We start from the raw sequence: 20,156 nt of genomic DNA, 5'->3' as shown, positions 1-20,156 counted from the left end.
AATTCCTTACCCGACGCATGATTAGGATTGCCGAACACGAGTAACACGAAGCAAATATATTCTACTATCATGTTGATTGAAAGATCAGATATATTGCGCTATCCACCCAACGTTGCAAACTTGTGCTTCTATGGCAAGCGCGAGTGGTTCAAATAACGACAGCATACGAATTTTGATTGCCTGGAGCTAATTACTGTTCATAACTACCGAGTAGCACTTTAATCCGGGATAGCCCAAGAGCCAAAACTATATATCTAAGATATACAGTATACAGTATTCCATTGAGGTTTCCTATACGTAATTATTAGTTTTTGTTGGCACGCATGCTTTTTTTATGCAGGGTTTCAACATTGCACTGCAGGAATTGTCTTCCTAAGGACACGGAATTTTGTGAGTACATTAATTTGAAACACACGAAAATTCCCGAAATATGCGTCCCACAGAACTTTTCCGAATCCAATTACTGCACGCTACGCTGTGCAGAGAAGGTAGACCAAGTATACGAAGGCGTCAGAAATTACCTCAAGCTCTCTCAATTAACAAAATACCATCACCGTCAAACACCATTTACAGTTGAGACCTGCTCAGCGCGATCACAGCAGTAATCAATTGAGCAAACACCAGTGGTTGCAAACCGTTTTACAGTTGCGACTCAATTTCAGATTTACCACGGCACATCCATAAATTTGGTAAGCCAGTTACTAAAATAGGTCAACATCTTCGCTAAGGCCTTTTATTTGGGGATCTGATTACTAGATAAAGACACCTTCGCCCAGACTCACGGCGTATTTAGAAATCTGATTGCTAAAGTCTCTCCTACTCACCTATTAGGGAAGCCTGATCCTAGAAAAGGTGGCCGGCCCTTCGTGAACCCCAGAAAAGGGGCAAACGACTCCACTGGCCCGCGACCAGTGATATACACAATACACTAATAGGTAACACTACCGTTAAGTAAATTCTCATGTTTGCTACAGTGCTACACGGTAGTTGAACAAGCCTTCAAAACAATAATATAAACAATTAAACATGTAAACAATGATAGGCTTATTGGTGACTAACATATAGGATTTTACTTATTTTTCGCAATCTTTAAAGCAAATGCGGGTATTTCCATGGCATCAGGCTATTCACTACCCATTTATATTATTTCGCACAGAATGATTCAACATATCACTTTCAAAACAACTATATGATTGAGGCTAATTCCCGAGAACTTACTGAGAAGCCTAAGGCTAAATCTCTGTTTGGATGCACTTTGCACATGAAGTGGGAAATTTAGATTGAGGTGAAATATTATTTATGGTGTTTATTTGTAGACGACTCGTATTGTGAACTTACGCAAACGTCTCATAGATGGAATTGAGAGAATTCACGATATTCCTCGGGATATTGATCACTGTTATATCAACAGGTATGGAGTATTGGTCGAAGGATGTTGTAACTAAGTTGCTTTCCTGTTTAAAAGCACATTTGTTGTATAGGGGAATCTCAAAAAAGCGGGAATTGTCAGCAGCGCCGAAATAATATTCCATCTGACCGTTCGTGTAAGAAAGCTTGTGAGACGAAGAAAGAATGTAATAAGGGTTCGAAGACATCGAAACGATGCATCTGCGATGACATTTGCGGATTATCCTGTGTCAACGTCGGTAAGTGAGTGACAATACGTCCGTCTATTAATTTGACACCGACGAAAAAATGTCTATTTATGGCTATGGTACCTTTCGCGAGACAGGAATAGACAGATACTCGTTATTCTAAAACAAATATAAATCAGGGGTGTCAAACTTAACTGGGGTCGCAGGCTGGATTCAAACCTTTTGGGCGCTCGCGGGCCGGACTAGTCAAATAATTCTTAACTTTTATCTGTAAATCCATGCACGTCGGGGCTCTATTCTAAAAGCACCTTTTTTCGCAATTCGGAATTGGAAGAATTCCGTTGGTTATCCGATTGAATACAGTTATCTACCGCTAAATCGGTGGTTCTAGCGGCGATAGAAGTTGGTATATTTCTATGCTCCCTTCTTTGTGAACGCGTTCCGCGTAAAACCCGCGTATAATGGTTTCGCATTGGAGCTTTCGCTTCTGTGAATCCATGCGAGTCCATTAGTTCATAAAACTCTGAACTCAGTGCTCCCGTTTTTCCCGCGCGTAATTCGATGGTAATCCCACCGACTTGTTCCTAATGATAACCAGAATGAAACTGCAAAACTGCCGCTGCATAGGGCCTATGGATATGTTCGACATTTGTTGTTTGTAAGATTATTTAATGATAGTATTTCTCAACATTTGTTAGAAATGTGCTGCATAATACAAACATTTTCCCATATACTTAGAATTGCTTTGCGGGCCGGATGAAATCGTCTGGCGGGCCGTATGTTTGACACCCCTGATTTAAATCATGCACATTGTCAAATGATCTAAATATTTACATCGTGTATGTCAGTGATTCCCAACCGCGGCCCTGAGGGCCGCATGCGGCCCGCAGATAGCCTTCTTGCGGCCCCCGCACAAAATATTAAGAAATCCAGTATTGACCCAAAATAAAATTTTACATTTATGAAATGCACGTACTTGGCTTGGAGTCTGAAGTTTTTAATTAGGATTGCAGGATAGTCGTAAGTAGACTACTAACGTTACGTCGCTGCTGTTTCACTGCAATGTGCCCTAACTTTCCAGTTGAACGAGCAGTCGCTATAGATATAGGTATAGACAGGACCATAACTGCGGCACGACACACCCTCCAATTGGGGGGGGGGGCGAGCTCGAAGGGGGCTCAAAATTATTTCGTGAATAAGTATAAATTATAGAGTATTTTTTGAAAATTTGTGCATCTTTTTACTCTAGGCGTGATTCCATGCTGCCAAATATCTTGACTTTTGGGTACTCATCCCACCAAAAAATATATTTATCGAAATGGTCGTATCGGCGTTTGTCATTACCGCGCCACGACGCACCAAGACATATTAAGTTTTACGCCATGTAACATGCGACTCCAAGAAGTGTGTCAGAACGATTGGCAGCGAGAAAACCTTGGCCAAAAAGGAGTGCCCTTATGCTGACCGAAGCTTCGTTATATATACAAAATACTGTCTTGGAAATCTGAGCCACACAAGACACATATCATGCCGCAGAGAAAAATTATATTCCAGTGAAGAAATACCAATTTGAAATAGTGTGCGCCTCTTAGTTTAGTAGCATACGTTTGGGCTATTCTATATTTTTTTATATAGCAGACAGCAGGTTACGAATTAACATCATGTTACGGGGTCATACCAACGGGTTCTGCAGTGTCCAAGACTTAGCTCTACCGGTAAATATGATTACGTGAGCAGCGAGGACAAGAAATTTATAGCGATATGCAATTCCCAATAATATTGATCGATTTTATCATAAATTATCGAAAATTTCGCGCCTCGCGCTTGCTCACTTAACGGTACCGCTAATTTTGTGGTAAAAGCGAACAAGGTGGTAGGGGTAGGTTTTTTACCCTATGGGAGCCCGAGACCAAAGTTTTTTTGGGGGAGGGAGGCTCACGAAGTGCCTTTTTGTTCCTGCCAACGGATATACGCCCGGAGATGTTTAATTATTATTGAGGGGTCCTACCTTTTCAAACACACCTCCATCGGCTCTACCTGTAAAACTGATTACGTGAGCAGAGAGAAGATAAAACTTGATTGCAATATACATGCGATTCCCGATCATGTTGACCGATTCAATTATGAATCACAGAAAATTTTCGCGCTTCGCGCGTTTAGGCAATAAAAGCTGACTCACTAAACGGCCCCGAAAGCAGCATAATTGGTAGTCCTACAGCTCACGATCGGAGTGTCCGAATAATTTGAAAGCTACAGTCGTACTGATTCTAAAAATACGAATTGAAATCTCGCCAGGGCAATAAAACTGCTCCAAATAGCCACCAAAGGTCGATTGTTCTGAACTATGGGAGCGAAGCAACACAAAGACCATAACAATGGCCAAGGGCTTCGAGCGATTGAAAGGAACAATGCCAATTTCCATATTTTGATGACTATTTTGGGTCCGTTTCATTGCCCTGGTATTCGTGCGGCCCCGACCGTACTCTGGAATTCTAAATTTGGCCCCGACATCGAAAAAGGTTGGGAACCACTGGTGTATGTTAATCAACGCAAATATCTATGGCGATAGTTTTCATTGGTTACACTCTAGAATAGATAGCGGAATCATCACCAGAGGTGGTCAAAGTAGTCTAGAAAGCTACTCAAGTAGAAGTAGAAGTAGCGACGGAAAAATCTACTCAAGTACGAGTAGAAGTACTTTTTCCATAAGCAACCCGAATCTACTTGAAGTAGAATTGACTGACTTTAAATCTACTCAAGTAAGTAAGTAGTTGTGTAAACGATCGTAATTCGTTCGCATGGATGGTCAAAAGCTGCAAATTTAGCTATGCGAAAGGTGCAGACGTTGATTCATATTGATGCATACCAGGAGGTATCCAATTTTCGACAGAATAAGCGTTCGTCCGTATGATGGGATGAAAATGATAGTATTTATATGGAAATGCGATACTAATCCTCTGTTTACTCGAACAGTACGTTTTAGAAAATATCCTGGTATGGCACCCTCCCCCATGTTATAAGGCCAGTAATTTAGTCGAAGAGGAATACGGAGACGTTGTATCGGATACGGTGTAAACACTTTGCGCGATTAGTAAACGTTAATAAAAACTATGGCGGATCGTAAAAATGCCATATTTTGTAGCTTTATTTCCGGAAATTAAAGGCATTGCTACAATTACTTTTATACTTCAACATGTATGTTCTCCAGACAAAAGAATTGATACAAATTAGAAATCGAAGTATGATACTGGGAATTGAAAGTGAAATATAAATAGGCCTACTACTTCTAAAAGCGGAAAATGTATTTCATGTCTTCAGTCCAGAAAGTTTCAAAGGTTGTATGCTAAAACAGGTCTAAAGCTGAAAAAGTCAGAGCCCACTGTTCCAGATTAGGACACACCATGGACTGCTAAACTACGATATGATAAGTAAATGCTAGATTGCGAAACATCAGTTTCAAACATTATGACCCACCATATATACTGTGATGAAGTATTTCATATGGGCGACAATGCGGTGTGAACGGAACCACGCAACCCGCTACCTAATTGTATTCACCGATACTTTCGTGAAATCATATCGGTCACTCCATATCCACTGTGCTCGAAGCGCGACGAAAATGCTGGGCTTTACTCAACTTTTCTGAAAATTAAATGTTGATGCTCCGTGAAAACAGCCCCGAAATTCATCAGGCCATCTTCCTGATTGGAGAATTAAACTACTTCTACTTGACAAACTGAAAATAGCGAAAAGTAAGTAAGTAGATCACAAAATATTATGAAGTAGAAGTAGAAGTAGCTAAAATTAGTTCTACTTGGGTAAGTACTAGAAGTAGAGGAAAACTACTTGAGTACTTCAAAAAAGTAGAAGTACTTCGTTACTGACCACCTCTGATCATCACACAATTGAAATTAAGTTTTTATGTCATTAAATGATGAAAATTTAATACATATAATGATTGACTGTAGTTTTCAACACAACATCCATTGTAGTAGAAAATTTATCAAACTCGAAGACTTTCCGGGTGCCTCTTTTCAAGAGTTACCGGCACACTAAAGGGATTTAAACAGATTTAAAAGCAGAATCAAAAAGTAAAGGTGTTTGAGCGTATAAAGCAGCATATCCCCAAATTGATCCGGTCAAAAATAGGCGCAAATGACCGCACAGAGCTCGCACGGCCACGCAAATTAGCTGCAAAAACAGATTGTTATGACGATTACCAAACATATGCTTCGTCGATTGGTCAACATTTGAGTGAAAACCGCGCATGTGCGCAACAGTATAATGACAATATGTTCACTGTCATTGCGCGAGGCAGATCTTTGTTTCATTTAAAAGTGTTGGAGTCCACCATTTTTCAATTGACCAAACCTGTTTTAAGTAGACATAAAAAGATTTTCTCTATAACTTCTCATTTCTCATTAGTTTGTTCTGTTCGTGTTTGTACTGTAACTGTTTATTTACAAATTGCATACGTTGCTACTATAGTACCGTACCGTATACCAGAGATTAGCATGGATTAGGAATAGGTTTTGAAAAAACAGGATTTGTGAAATTTTGTCGGATTTGGATTGGATTTGGATTAAACATTTTTTTCAGAACGGATTAGGATTGGATTTACCTATTTTCTGGGAGATTGAAATGTCGCGTGGCGAATGGAGACCAACTTCATTCAGATCAGTTATTAATGTACTTATGGTTACTAGGTTATCTTGAATCAAGTGAATCGTTGGTTGTGAAAGAAAATTTTCGAATCCCTCTATTGCATAAATTAGTTTTTTTTTCTGAATTTCCAGTTGGAATCGGATTAGGATTGGACATGGACTTGAATATGAAAAAGTTATGGATTAGGATTTGGATTTGAAGGTTCGGATTTGGATTGGATTAGGACATAGAAATTTCAAATCCGCTCATCTCTGCCGTATACTTCAAAGTTTGTTATTGTTGCCATCGTTACAATGCGAATCTTATGGTCTGTGCGATCTTGATTGATGCGTCATACCTTACCCATTTAATTCTGCTTTTAAATCTGTTTAAATCCCTTTAGTGTGCCATACTGTGTTGTATTGATTTTCGGTTATTTTACATTCTCCTCGTTTTCCGTAAAGCGTATATTGTCAATTGCCATTAACGACTCTATTTACATGTTACGATTAGGCCTATGTCACAGCGAAAAAAATCTTTCTGCATTTAGAGGTCGAGCTGAACGTGAGTAGCTACCAAAATAAGACGCTATATGCGCCCTGTACGCGCGTACGATTTACGCAAATGTGCACTACGCTTCACGCGAGCAACTCTGGACTAAGGTGCTGACCTTTTTATAGTAAATCAGCTTATAAAATTTTGAGGTCTGCCACGGAACATTTTCAAATTGGAAACAGAGTCGTGACCATACAGTGGTTGGGAAGCACTGGTCCAAGGAAGGGTATACGACCGTCGACCGTGTATAATATAGTGATTAAATGCAACGTAGGAGAAAAGGCGAACTGGATGAGTCGCAGGCCCCCGACACTCTCTCGTTTCGTCAGACAGCATTGCTGCGTCTCAATGCCAATCACCATAACAATGAAAAATTCGAGGCTGATTGCGGGGGCTCCAAGGCCGCGAGCGGAATAAAATATATATTTTCGTAATCCGTGCAGAGTCAGCTTTCGATTGATACCCGTTTCACCAAATTTAATGCTCGGCAAGCCGGTCAAAAATGACCGTCAAATTGCCTGCAGCCAAATGGAAATTGTGACGTAAATCAATGTCACTATGAGCCGTGAGATTTGCTTGTGTCGACACCATATAGGACACTATGATGCAACGGTGTATTGCAACTAACTTTATTTAGTCACTTATGAACTATACGTCCTTCTTTTTCAGGAAATTGAAACTGTCCACCGAGGACGCCTAAATGTATTCCTTTGTGGCAATTCGTTCTCCTTTACAGCTGTTAAAGCTAGGCTAATGGACAGGGTCATCTGAAAGAAGGCATACCTGACACTAAATAGGTAATGCGGACGGCATTCGAGCGAGTCATTCGAGGAGTCGAGTCAAAGTGATGATCTTTTTTTTAGTCAACACCACATGAGTATAGTAAAAAGTGGGTAATTCGTCGGGAGTCAAGTCAAAGTGTTTACCTTTTTTAATAATCAACTCAACAAGATTTCTAGTAAATATTTCTAAATCAACTATTTTCAATTTCGATGAACTGACTATTGTGATTTTTAAAAAAGTGTCTTTATTCCGGATTCCAAAATAATATGGTAACCCTATCTTACATACGACGTGATGATCTTGAACTCTTACATTCTTTGTAGGTGCCAAATGTTCTCCTCCGGAAGATATCGAGAATGGGAATACGAATTACGAGGACATCACATATAACTCTACGGTATCGTACTCCTGCAAACAGAAGTTCAAATTGAAAGGCGACAGAAAGAGGACCTGCCGTTCGGACAAGATGTGGTCTGGAAATAAACCGGAATGTATCGCAGTCGCAGGTATCGCTATTCATTCATTTGTTCATTCATTTAACAATATTTCCATTGGGTCAAATGACCTCAAGATTACGATAAAATGAAAATATAGGAAGGAGTCTAAACGACTTGAGCAGTCTTCCAATCACACACCCATCTTAGCCCAGGACATGTCTAAATAAAATGCATGCACACTGAACGAGATGTAACAGGACATATCATAAAAGGATAACTGATGAATATGTAGTGAAATTTGGCGATTGGCGATGTCGATGTATCAGATCCCGATCCACAATCATGAGCGAAGACCGGTATGCATTCAAAAGAATCTACGGATAGATGCGTAACGCGTCTCTCACGGCTGAGTACCCAGACGAAGCTACCGACTCGCAGATTCGTACTTTATTACCACTAGAGTCTAAACAATCGCAGCGACGCATCACAATGACCATAACAATGGCTCTTGCGTGGTTGCGATTGTTCAGAACATGCTGATTTTCAGACTTTGAGGTGTATTTCAATTGGGTTACATTGCCTTGATTAGATTTTAATGTATATTTTCGGAATCAGTGCGACAGTAGCTTTCAAATAAGATCAACTTTATTCAATTTAAGCACGCGGGTCGTCAGCTATGAGATTAGCAATTATGTTGCGTTCAGATCGCTGAGTAGTAATTTCCTCCGGGCAAGCACGCGTGACGACGGGTGTCGCGTATCTATCCGTAGGTTAGTTATCTTATATCTATAATTCGAGATATTGCCTAACCTGAAAGGTCAACAAGTTCAGACACATACGTCATTGTTATCTCATAGATTGGGCCTGCCATATTGAATCCAACACATCATTTTGAAGAAGCTTTCAAGAACTAAAACGAAAGCAGCCTCGAAATTTCGGTCTCGGAACAATATAGGAACTTTTGGCCTTACTGGAGACTGTGACGGAACACAAACGGCTTACTGTCTAGAAGTCTGCTGCGAAATCGTCATTGGAAAATATATACCAAATAAATACGTGAATGAAAGCAGTAAACTCATGACCCATTTCGGTATGCTACACTGTCGGAATTTATACGAACACACCGACGCCGAATTTTGCGTAAAATACACTGAGGAAAAGACTGATCAAGTGATCAGCTGTTAGCCGTCATCGAAAACGAACGAGCTATCGCGCTTGACAGGGGGTTGTAAGCAAATGGCTTGAAGGCCACAATTTCAGGTTGAAATTGACATTGGAGAATATCAAATAAAAGTAAATATTTGAATACAATCCGAGAATCTTAGTAAACTCTTTCATCTCATCACCTATCTCAGTATTGAACACAGTTAACGTTCTCACAGACACACCGGCTTTTGCGTGAAAGCCGCAATGCCAGGGGCGGGCAACATACGGCCCGCGAAGGGATTTTGTCCGGCCCACGGACAGTTTTCCGCCATACTTGATAATGTGGCCCGCAGCCCCAGTCTGCCGAGATTCCCCACTAATACTTGCTTATACGTCAAATTTTAGTGACTGTATGCGTGTATCTGCAGAGTGCGAGAGTGGAGCTTACGCCTAAGTTCGTCGAAGCGTGAAGACTTGCATTAATTATTGGCATTAACGATGTACTCGACCCTAATGTCGTTTGTGGTAATCATGGTGTTTGTCGACTACAATGATCATTTGCACCAAGCTGATATATCTTATTTCTGAATCCGTAACAGCCGACTTGTATAGCACGGCACACTTCTAGGCTTTCGTAAGACATCGCTTATGCCAGGAGTCGCCAACTCAAAACGGGTTGCGGGCCACTCATCAAATTTCGTGGAGGACGCGGGCGCATGAATTCAATATCGAGATTAATTAGGCCACACAGTTGAACAACGACGCTATCTCGTCACCTACTCAACCCTTATAAACTGACATCTTGGTAAATCTGCGGTACCGGGCTTATCGAACGCCTTGAAATCTTGATTAAGGATTGAGCCGTCTTTTCAACTGTTCCTTGATCAGCTGGAAGCAGACATGACGGCGCCTGTATGACAAGCTATTCTCAAATCCACATGGTTTCGCCATAATCGGCGAGAAATGGCTTTGAAGTGACATTGCTGTCGTTAAAGTATATTCATTAAATACGATTTATTCCTTGTAGACGTGTTACGTGGATAAATGGGCGAATAATGTATCGAATTCAGCAATCCGGCCCGCCTATTACTTAATTTTCCTATATCTGGCATACAATATCTGTCTGCGAAGCGTCCGGTATCCAGAGGCGGTCGAAGTAGTCAAGAAATCTACTCAAGTAGAAGTAGAAGTAGCGACGAGAAAATCTACTCAAGTACGAGTAGAAGTACTTCTTCTTTAAGTAGCCTAAAACTACTTGAAGTAGAAGTAGAATTTAGTGACTTTCAAAGTACTCAAGTAAGTAAGTAGTTGTGAAAACGATCCTAATTCTTTCACATGGATTGTAAAAAGGTGCAAATTGAGCTATGCGATAGGTGACGAGCTTGATTCATATTTATGCATACCAGCAGGTATCCAATTTTCGATAGCATAAGCATTCGTCCACATCATGGGATGAAAATGATAGTATTGATATGGAAATGCGATGCTAATCCTCTGTTTTCTCGAATGGCACGTTTTAGAAAATAGCATGGTATAGCGCCATTCCCCGTATTATGAGGCCCGTAGTTTAGTCCGGAACAATACGGAGAAGTTGTATAGGATACGGTGTAAACACTTTGCGCGAGTAGTAAACGTTAATAAAAATTACGGTGGACCATAAAAATGCCATATTGTGTAGCTTTATTTCCAGAAATTAGAGGCATAGACTTGCTTTTATACTTCAACATGTATGTTATCCAGACAAGAGAACTGATATTAATTATAACTCAAAGTATATGATATTGGGAATTGAAATGGAAATATAAATACTACTTCTAAAAGCCGAACATGTATTTCATGTTTTTAGTCCAGAAAGTTTCAAAGGTGGTATGCTAAAACAGCTATAAAACATGAAAAAAGTCAGAATCCACTTTTCCAGATTTGGACACGCCATGGACATGCTAGATTACGATATGACAAGTAAATGCTAGATTGCGAATCATCAGTTTCAAACGTTATGATGAGCCATATATACTGTGATGAATTATTTGATATGGGCGAAGGGCGACAATGTGGTGTCAACGGAACCACGCCAACCCTCTACCTAAATTATATTCACCGATACTTTCGTGAAATCATACTGGCCACCCTGTATCTACTGCGCGCGAAGCGCGACGAAAATTCTGGGCTTTACTAAAATTTTACGAAAATGTAATGTTGATACTCCGTGAAAACAGCCCCGAAATTCCTCATATTATCTTCCTGATTGGAAGATTGAACTACTTCTACTTGACAAACTGAAAATGGCGAAAAGTAAGTAAGTAGATCACAAAATATTACGAAGTAGAAGTAGAAGTAGCGAAAATCAGATATATTTGATTAAGTGCCAGAAGTAGAGGAAAACTACTTGAGTACTTCGAAAAAGTAGAAGTACTTCGTTACTGACCACCTCTGCCGGTATCTCCCAGTCAACAAAAGTGAGTAATACTCACTCACTCACTCACTCACTCACTCACTCACTAATAATCAGATTATATTCAATGCTGAACCAGGCGAAGACAGTGCAGGAGAGAAGTGAGCGCAACCGTTCTGACACTACAGTGAGGCTATAGAAATTAAACATGGAACGGCAACGACCGATTTTCCAGCTTCGTTTCGCTTCGCCGAGGCTGGAGTGGAGAATTGTTTTGCGTAAGTGACTGTAGGATTTCTGGCAATCCAAAAGCTATCTTCCCGAGCGCAGAAATTACTGAATCTGGTCTTGATCGAAAGCTACTGTTGCACCGATTCCGAAAATACAAATTAAAATAATGATCAGGCACTGATCCACCTAGAATCTGTCCTCCAAGTCTGAAATATCGGCATTGTTCAGAACAATCGGGTAATGGCCATAACAATTACCCGTTGCGACTCTCCGATTGTTCGAACAATGCCGATATTTCAGACTTGGAAGACGGATTCTAAGAGGATCAGTGCCTGATCATTATTTTAATTTATATTTTCGGAATCGCTGCAACAGTAGCTTTCGATCAAGACCAGATTCAATAATTTCTGCGCTCGGGAAGATAGCTTTTGGATTGCCAGAAATCCTGCAGTCGTTTACGCAAAACAATTCTCCACTCCAGCCTCGGCGAAGCGGAACGAAGCTGCAATATCGGTCGTTGCCGTGCCATGTTTAATTTCTATAGTGAGGCGGCGCCTTTGATGTACAAAAACTATTCGCTCTCGAATTCAGAGGATCGATTGTTCTCTTTACCATTGGTCGGCCAGAGAGATTGGTGTCAGCGTTATTAACTAATCAAATTGCGCTTGATTATCACGCGGCTTCACCCAGGGATATCTAGATATCCCTGGGCTTCACCGTGACGTTTCTTCTGCCCAGCTTTGCCAGGTTCGTGAGCACTTGAGCGTGGAGTGATTGTGATGTCATAAGTCATCGGACGTTGTTTACCGCTGCACACTTGAAGTTTGAATTATCGTCCGTACCGGCGAATTGTATTTCCGAGACTATTACAGCGATGGAAGGGAATATGAATTATGAATGAAGTTCTTCGTTGAGATAAGTTGAGCAAGAGATAGTTCGGGCTATTGATGAAATTTTGTACATGCTTGCTTAGATGTGTATTGGTAGACAAATGGTGTTTCGAATAGCAGATCAGTCATATTAATTGCTTGTTTGCGTTAGGCTTGTAAAATAGGACTTGATATAAATGCTGACTTTGATTTTTCCGTGGCCTGAAATGTCTGGTTGATGGCAGTGAACAACGTGATTCTTGTCAAGTGCTCTGAACGTAACGCGTACTACCGTCTTCTTGATATATTATTGCTAAGCCTCGGAAGAGTGTCGTTACCCCTCGCCGAATCTTGACGTGTTGTGTTTATGGCTTTGACATCATTTGTTAGTGCATTCATTAATGTAGGCTATGTATATTACCGAAACATGGGATATGCTCAAGAGCTCAACCATCTATTATCTCTGCAATATCTGTGACTGAATTTACAATCGTTACAACGGTTGGCATTTGAACTGTTCAGCCAAATACTATATCTTGTAATAATTTCGGATTAAAATTTGTGATACTCATTTCAGTTAATCTACGAGTTATTTCGTTGCTATATTTAGCCTTTATTTTACGATGGAGACTGAAGTCATGAAGTGATTGCGATATGCCCAAATATCCGTATACGTCATTCATGATTGAGTCGGTATATTGCTATCAATTTTTATGCTCTCTCTGCTCATGTAATCAGATTTACCGGTTGAACAGATCGAATCAGGTGTGTTGGAAAAGGTAGGACTCCTAAATAATAATTAAACGTCTTCGGGCGTACCTAGTTTTGTCTTCCGTTTGTTCATACTCCGACAACCAGTCCATGTTAAACGGACCGCACTTCTTTGTTAATTTGGCTTGGTGAGGGGATGAGCATGAGAAAGTACCCATTCGTTTTGCCTTCATTAAAAGCGATCAGTATGAACAGTGTGTCTAATGCCGTGGATAACAATACTTTATTAGTTATCATTAGTTATCATTGATAACAAAAACAATAGCTTAGTGACTGTGAAGTGGCTGCCGCGTTGTGTAATCGACACGCGGTGTGAGTCATCTTACGCAAACCGCAACACGCACGCTCAAATCGCATGTACTTTTGAGTTCATTACTAGAGAACTACATAAGGTAAAGACGTGACTCAGGACTCTTTCGATAGATGATATAGCTGAGAATTCGGTCAAGCGATCACTATAACATAATAAGGATTAGAAATGGCGTCACGGCCAAATGAAGAATCAGCGAGTATTCACTCAACATTGGCCACACAGGCAAGCTGCTAGCCTAGGGTTGCCATATGTCCGGAATTTCCCGGACATGTCCGGAATTTCACTGTTTAAACTGCGACCGGGAGGAACTTCTAAAATATGTCCAAATGTCCGGAATTTTTGAGGCTTGAAGTAATAAAAGCTCATATTATTTTCGTAAATCAACACAATATTAATTTTGGGAAGATTTTTGAGCAAATTTTTCATCGCGCTGCGCGCGATATAGTATCATATAAATTGGCTTTAACATGGGTACTACTACCCTCGCAAAAAATTGCGATCAAAAATATATAAAAATAACATTCATTTACCAAAATAAGTCTAATTGTAATGGCAATTACAAGATAGCGGTATATTCATAGAGTCGGTTTACCCCGTTTGGAAGCTATTCAAAGATAGTGATTCTAAACCAGGGGTTAGTTTGCCTATATATTTTGGAGTTGCGAAGAAGTTGAACGTAATCACTAATCAGCTTCAAAAATAGGCCGTGAGTAAGTTTGGGCAAATGTGCCGTTGGGCGGGAGGGGACTGAAAAAATGTGACTTCGGGGCTGGTTACAACTCATAACACACAACCACATACTCCTGAACCGGATCGTGACCTGGTGACCACCTTTAGTCGATAGACAAAGCTTTGCTGGGGTGACGTCATATTGATCGATAATGTGCTCATAGCTCATTTTGAAACCCGCTAGTGGGCGTCCGGAATTTGTCCCACTAAAATATGGTAACCCTAAGCTAGCCAAACACTTGTAGCGAGTAGCTACTAGCGACACAAATGGACGCTTGTAACCGCAAGTACTATAGACGGTGAATCGTAATTTTGTGCGACCATCTGTGACGTCACAATAAATGGTGACATATAGATTACTAGTTATAGACGTAGCCTACACGAACGAGAACGCACTTCAAATCAATACATGCGATCGATGTAGGCCTACCGCATTAAAACACTGATGTGACGTCTTAATACCGGCAATGCACTCATTATTGTCAAGACAAACAGTCATATATAATTATACGAATATTCAAGTCTGGCTGAAGTAAGAACAATATTAGCGTATGACCTCATCGACAGAAGATTCCCGTTCAAACGAATCGAATAAAATCAAAATTTGTGCTGCTGGGAAGCTGATGTAATTAAAAGCCCTACAGTGCGCAGTTGAAGCATTTCTTGATCAACGTTTGCAAGGGGATGAATTTTTTAAACAATATTGGTCCTTGTACAATAAACAGTAGTGCAGTGCTTTTCAACCTGTGGAATGTTATGCACTTGTGGTCTCGTGCGAATGAGAAAATTTGCAGTGCGGATGACGTAGGTGGCACAAATGGAAATCAGGATGAGTGCGGATGAAAGTTGTAAATAATTGTTAATTGTTTTGACGTGGACTAATTCAAATAAACCTAATAGGAAATTCAAGTGCAGTCGCTCCCTAGATTTTGTTGCTGTGACGCAATTGTAAAAACTTGTTTGACTTACCACTCACAACTAATCGTAGCTTTAACAATAAGTTTGTCTATCACAAGCCGTAGTGATTTAATATTTGCGCACTATAATTATTGTGTAGTCAGAATCCCGGCTCGACAGCGGGTGTAGAAGGAGACATTGTATAAGCCCGTCTGAGTGGTGACAGGCTGAAAAAATGACGTCCAATGACTTTCTGCTTTCTTTCGCTTAACAATCATCGTATTTTCGTAATACCAGTATGATTAGTACGAGGCACGAGCATAGTAGTGAATACCCATCACCGGCCATCATTACGGACTCAAATTTGTAAGTTACTGTAATGCAGATTTTCACCCCTTTAAGTATTGGTCACGAAGGGTATCATTTTGGGTCGACACGGTGCCAGAGCGACCTGTTAATATGTATTGTATATATATAACATTTGTTGAATTTATCGCAAAATAACCCTGCGATATTTTTTACATATTAAAGGTAACTGTGTTGAACACTATATCGCCAATAAGCGAGACATGCATAAAATATAATTGTCCAAGAAACTCATTGATTTCTATGCCAACCTCTTGTGCGTCGGGCACATGAAGGCGTCAAGTTTTGGCCAGCATACCGCTGATACATACAATGCGATGACAAAATATTAGCGGCTACAAAACCTTGGCCTGAGACGTCGAGTCAAGTCAAGTCATTTTTGCGAAGTCACTCGAGTCAAGTCAAGTCATGCTATAAAAATGACTCTAGACATCCCAAGACTTGCAGTTAGTTGGCTGTCCACTAACTAGATTGGTGGTTTGCACAAGTCCAGTTTTGATGCGAGAATTAGCAACATGCCTGTCCAATATATTACGAGACTGTTTTTGTTTTCAAATCCTAATGTAAATAAATAGAGAATATTCCTCATTATTGCAGTTCAACAACATATCTCTTAGATAGTGGTTCTCAACCTGGGGGGTCGCCCCCTTGGAGGGCGCGAAGATGCGGTAAATTGAAAAAAATTTTGCGCATTGCGCGATTCACCTCCACTTCACGCGTGTTTCTCTATATATAGACTTATTTTCATATTTTCGAATTCTCTCATCAACAGTCATAACCGTCTATGCCATCAAACAATCTATTGGGGTTGCTAGCATATCGGTTGGATTTTGTGATTTGACGATGAGGGGGCACAAAATATTTCACTATCATAAATGGGGGCGTGTCTAGAAAAAGGTTGAGAACCACTGTCTTAGATGAAACATATAACATTCTGTCGGAATGCTCATCAAAAATGTTCAGACACCGTACACACAACAGATGCTCTTTTCAAATCACCTGGTGTGTGACTACAGTTGTGCTGTGAATCTGTGATGCACATGAATTTTCTTCCGTTGAGGTTGATTAAATCGTTGAAGAATTGTCAGATGTTTATGAAAACGGTCATGTCTAGCGGCAACTTGAGCTGCGAACCGGGAAAATTCAAACACACAATGACTGTGACTCCTAATATTTTTCTAATGAATTCTGTCTCAAAGCTAATACTTTCTTTACTGCACTTGGACATTCTTACACATTTAGTTCAAAAATCATATGCCACAGTCATTTCATTGTGACGCATTCCAAAACATTCACTATGCAGTGTGCCATAAACATAGACAATAAAATCTTACATATACATATGCAATATTCATTGAAACATAATTTATACCCCACCCTGCAGATAACTAGTAAAATGTACAGGGGAAGCAACTGCTATGTGGTTCTTGAAAATAAGTCTGCAATACGGCTAACAACAACATTGAGGCACACTACACTACAAATGACAAGCATTATTGAACTAAGATTACGAGCACTCAACTGATAGCTGCTGAAAGTTATGTCAGCTTCAGGATCTTTAAACAGATGCTGGAGGTACTGGTATCACTGACAGTCTATACCAGTGGTTCCCAACCTTTTTCGACCCCTGACCCCTTTTCAAGCTCAACACCAATCATCGCCCCCCAAATTTTGTGTACCGAAAAATGGGCATACAAACTGTAATCACCGGCGGGTTGACTAGAAAAAAATAAGGTCAGCCGTTTTGACTCGTCATCGCCCCTTTCGCTATTTTCGCCCCCTGTTGCCCCTTTTATCTATTTCCGCCCCACTATCGCCCCCTTTGTCATTTTCGCCCCCATAGACCGCCAAAACGCCCCCTGGGGGGCGATGTCGCCCACATTGGGGACCACTGGTCTATACTGTAATTGTCTATACAGTGTTTCTGCACTTGTATATGTTAAGGTTATGAATTGCCAATAATATACCATTTTTTATGATGATAACAGTATCGCCAATAGTTATTTCTTTACGGTTTACAAATCCTGTTTTATTTATTACCACTCTTTATTGACATTTGTGAGAGTTTGGCCTGATTTAGAAGTAACTCCGAAGACCATTACAAAATTTCTTTGACTCAAACTTCATAGGGTCAGAAATGGCCGTCATAAAGCATAGGGATTTTACATGGATGTAGTACCGTAATTTTCCATGTATAATGCGCAAAATTTTACCGATTTTTTGCCCTAAAATAGGGGGGTGCGTATTATACATAGGTACAGCAAGCCTTGAAAAAAAATCCTTCGATCAAAAACTTGAAATCACACCTTTCTTCGTGCTTGTTTAAATCGCGCATCACCTCTAGCCATTGGGCCCCGTAATTCGTATTATAGAGAGAGTGCCAATTAATGGAAGCGTGTTTCTAATTAACGCGAGTCGTCTGCAAAGCACGCGATCTCTTGCTGAGTTGGTTTGCCGTTTGTAAGCGAGCGAAATTAGGTCGCTGATTGCTACCAGCGTGCGCGGCAATCCTTGTTGATTCATCGCGTCAACGCCAGGCCTCAACAATCTCATACACAAGAGGCCATGTGCGCCACATATAATCGCTTGCGTAATCAGTCGCATCTCCAACAGGACTGGTGCGCCCGACATAACCGTTGGCCTGAGCAATCGCATCTGTAATAGTAATAGGCCACGTGCGCAAGATGTTGTGTGTCGCTAGCCTGAGCTATCGCGTCGCCAACCTCACAGGCTTTGGCTACTATCTACTCTCGTTTAGAGACAATGCCGTCAATTGTATTGTGATTAGCGATCATTATGTCATGATTGTTCGACAGTGACATCGCAAAACAGAACAACATCGAATACTAAACCGCAACTATTCATGTACTCATGTACTGCGAATGCAGGATGCGTACTATACATGGGTACAGGCTAGGGTTGTTCAGAATTGACCGACTTTCAAAAAGTCCAGGTTTTCAGTCCGATTCCCATGCCTTATACCTTAAAAACATATTCTGGCTATTTTTTTTTGTAACTCGTCCCCTGCATCCGTGTGCACATTGAGCTGAAGAATAGCAGCTGAAAATAGGGGATTCCCCTAAAATCTGAGTGTCGCGATTTTACCTAGCCTAGTTACAGTGACATATAACATGGATTTATGCAGCTGATGCGGTTTGGAGTGCTACAAAACCCCACTACATAAGGCATTCCTAGTTCAGGATATCATTTCCATGTCCCACACTGCCTTAGAACTGCTCAAAACTACCTAAAACTGATAGTCATTTTGTTGGATCACATATCCTACACCGCTCAAACCTACCCGGCACTGTTCATCAATTTCCTGGATCCCCATGTGCAAGAATACAACTGCAAATGTAACATCCACTCACAGCCACATAGTAAACATCACAGGAAACGAAAAAATAAGGCAAAGAAAGAGATCAACTTGGCAAAATATTACATAAATTAGGTGGATGAAATGATTGATTTTGAGAAATCTGCATATCTGTTGCGGTGATCTTCCACAGCTTGTAGGAGGCTCGCTCGCTGTTTTTTGTCATCCGTTATGAACGCAGCATAGTCGATATTCAATTTTACCATACGCTCTGCTGCATCATTAAAGTGCTACAGGAAAAGCACAAGTCAATGCATCATTTGAACTGCTGGAACTTGGGAATTTAACAAAATCTGTTAGGGCTCTTGTGTTTGACACAACATCCTCAAACACTGGTAAAAACAATGGTGCGGTTCCGTTACTTGAAGAATTGATTAACAGGAAAGTTTTCTACAATGCCTGTCGCCATCATATTTATGAACTGGTCATTCGAGAGGTTTGGAAGTGTTTGTTTGGATCGACAACCACAGGTCCTGAAAACACGGATTTTAATACCTTCAAGAAGAAGTGGAAACATATTGATAAATTAAGAAGCTATAAAACGCTGAAGTTCATTGAAGGAAGCTGGTTGGCGATGAAAGCTGATGAAGCAAAGCAAGATATAATTCCACTGATAAAACCCAATGATGGAAAGCAGAAAGAAGTCTTGATAAGAGATGACTACAGAGAATGTGCAACAGGCACCTTGGCGATTTTGGATGACAAATATGTTGATCATCGTTTTCGCAAGCCTGGTGCTACTCATAGCGCTAGATGGATGAGTCAGGTCCTGTACTGTCAAAAAATGTTCATGTGGAGTGAGCAAATGAACTATTCTGAAGAGTTCATTGAAAAGTTGGAACGAATCAATACATTCATTGCTTTGTTTTATGTTCCAGCTTGGTTGAAAACTGGTATTGCATGTGACGCACCTTGGAATGATCTCAAATTCCTTCATGACATGAAAAACTTTTCATTATGCGATCTCACTGTTGCTGATGTGGCATACAAGAAATTTCGAAAACATCATTGGTATCTAACGGAGGAAATGGTGGTATTTACCATATTCTCGG

At 40.5% G+C, this 20,156-nt stretch overlaps 2 protein-coding genes across 4 annotated transcripts in view; one reads left to right on the top strand and one right to left on the bottom strand.

The window, feature by feature from the left end:
- Positions 1–241, bottom strand: part of LOC145458639 (uncharacterized) — a 144,490-nt gene extending 144,249 nt beyond the window's left edge. For both annotated transcript variants that reach the window (XM_080337074.1, XM_080337073.1), the window contains exon 1: positions 11–241. In XM_080337074.1, coding sequence (XP_080193200.1) covers positions 11–71 — 61 coding nt within the window. In that variant the 5' untranslated portion in view covers positions 72–241. The remainder of the gene's footprint in view (positions 1–10) is intronic.
- Positions 242–1,167: 926 nt separating this feature from the next.
- Positions 1,168–20,156, top strand: part of LOC145458631 (uncharacterized) — a 70,264-nt gene continuing 51,275 nt past the window's right edge. Inside the window, exons 1-4 of one of the 2 annotated variants that reach the window (XM_080337058.1) lie at positions 1,168–1,285; positions 1,354–1,411; positions 1,482–1,646; positions 7,901–8,083. In XM_080337058.1, coding sequence (XP_080193184.1) covers positions 1,354–1,411; positions 1,482–1,646; positions 7,901–8,083 — 406 coding nt within the window. In that variant the 5' untranslated portion in view covers positions 1,168–1,285. Of the gene's footprint in view, positions 1,412–1,481; positions 1,647–7,900; positions 8,084–20,156 lie in introns of both variants that reach the window. The other variant, XM_080337059.1, reaches the window with a different exon arrangement.

This window comes from Botryllus schlosseri, chromosome 16 (genome assembly GCF_051294905.1).
Source record: "Botryllus schlosseri isolate E-star chromosome 16, Bs_hap1, whole genome shotgun sequence".
Taxonomy (NCBI): domain Eukaryota; kingdom Metazoa; phylum Chordata; class Ascidiacea; order Stolidobranchia; family Styelidae; genus Botryllus; species Botryllus schlosseri.
Note: the sequence above shows the minus strand (reverse complement) of the source record. Positions and strands in the feature narration are given on the sequence as shown.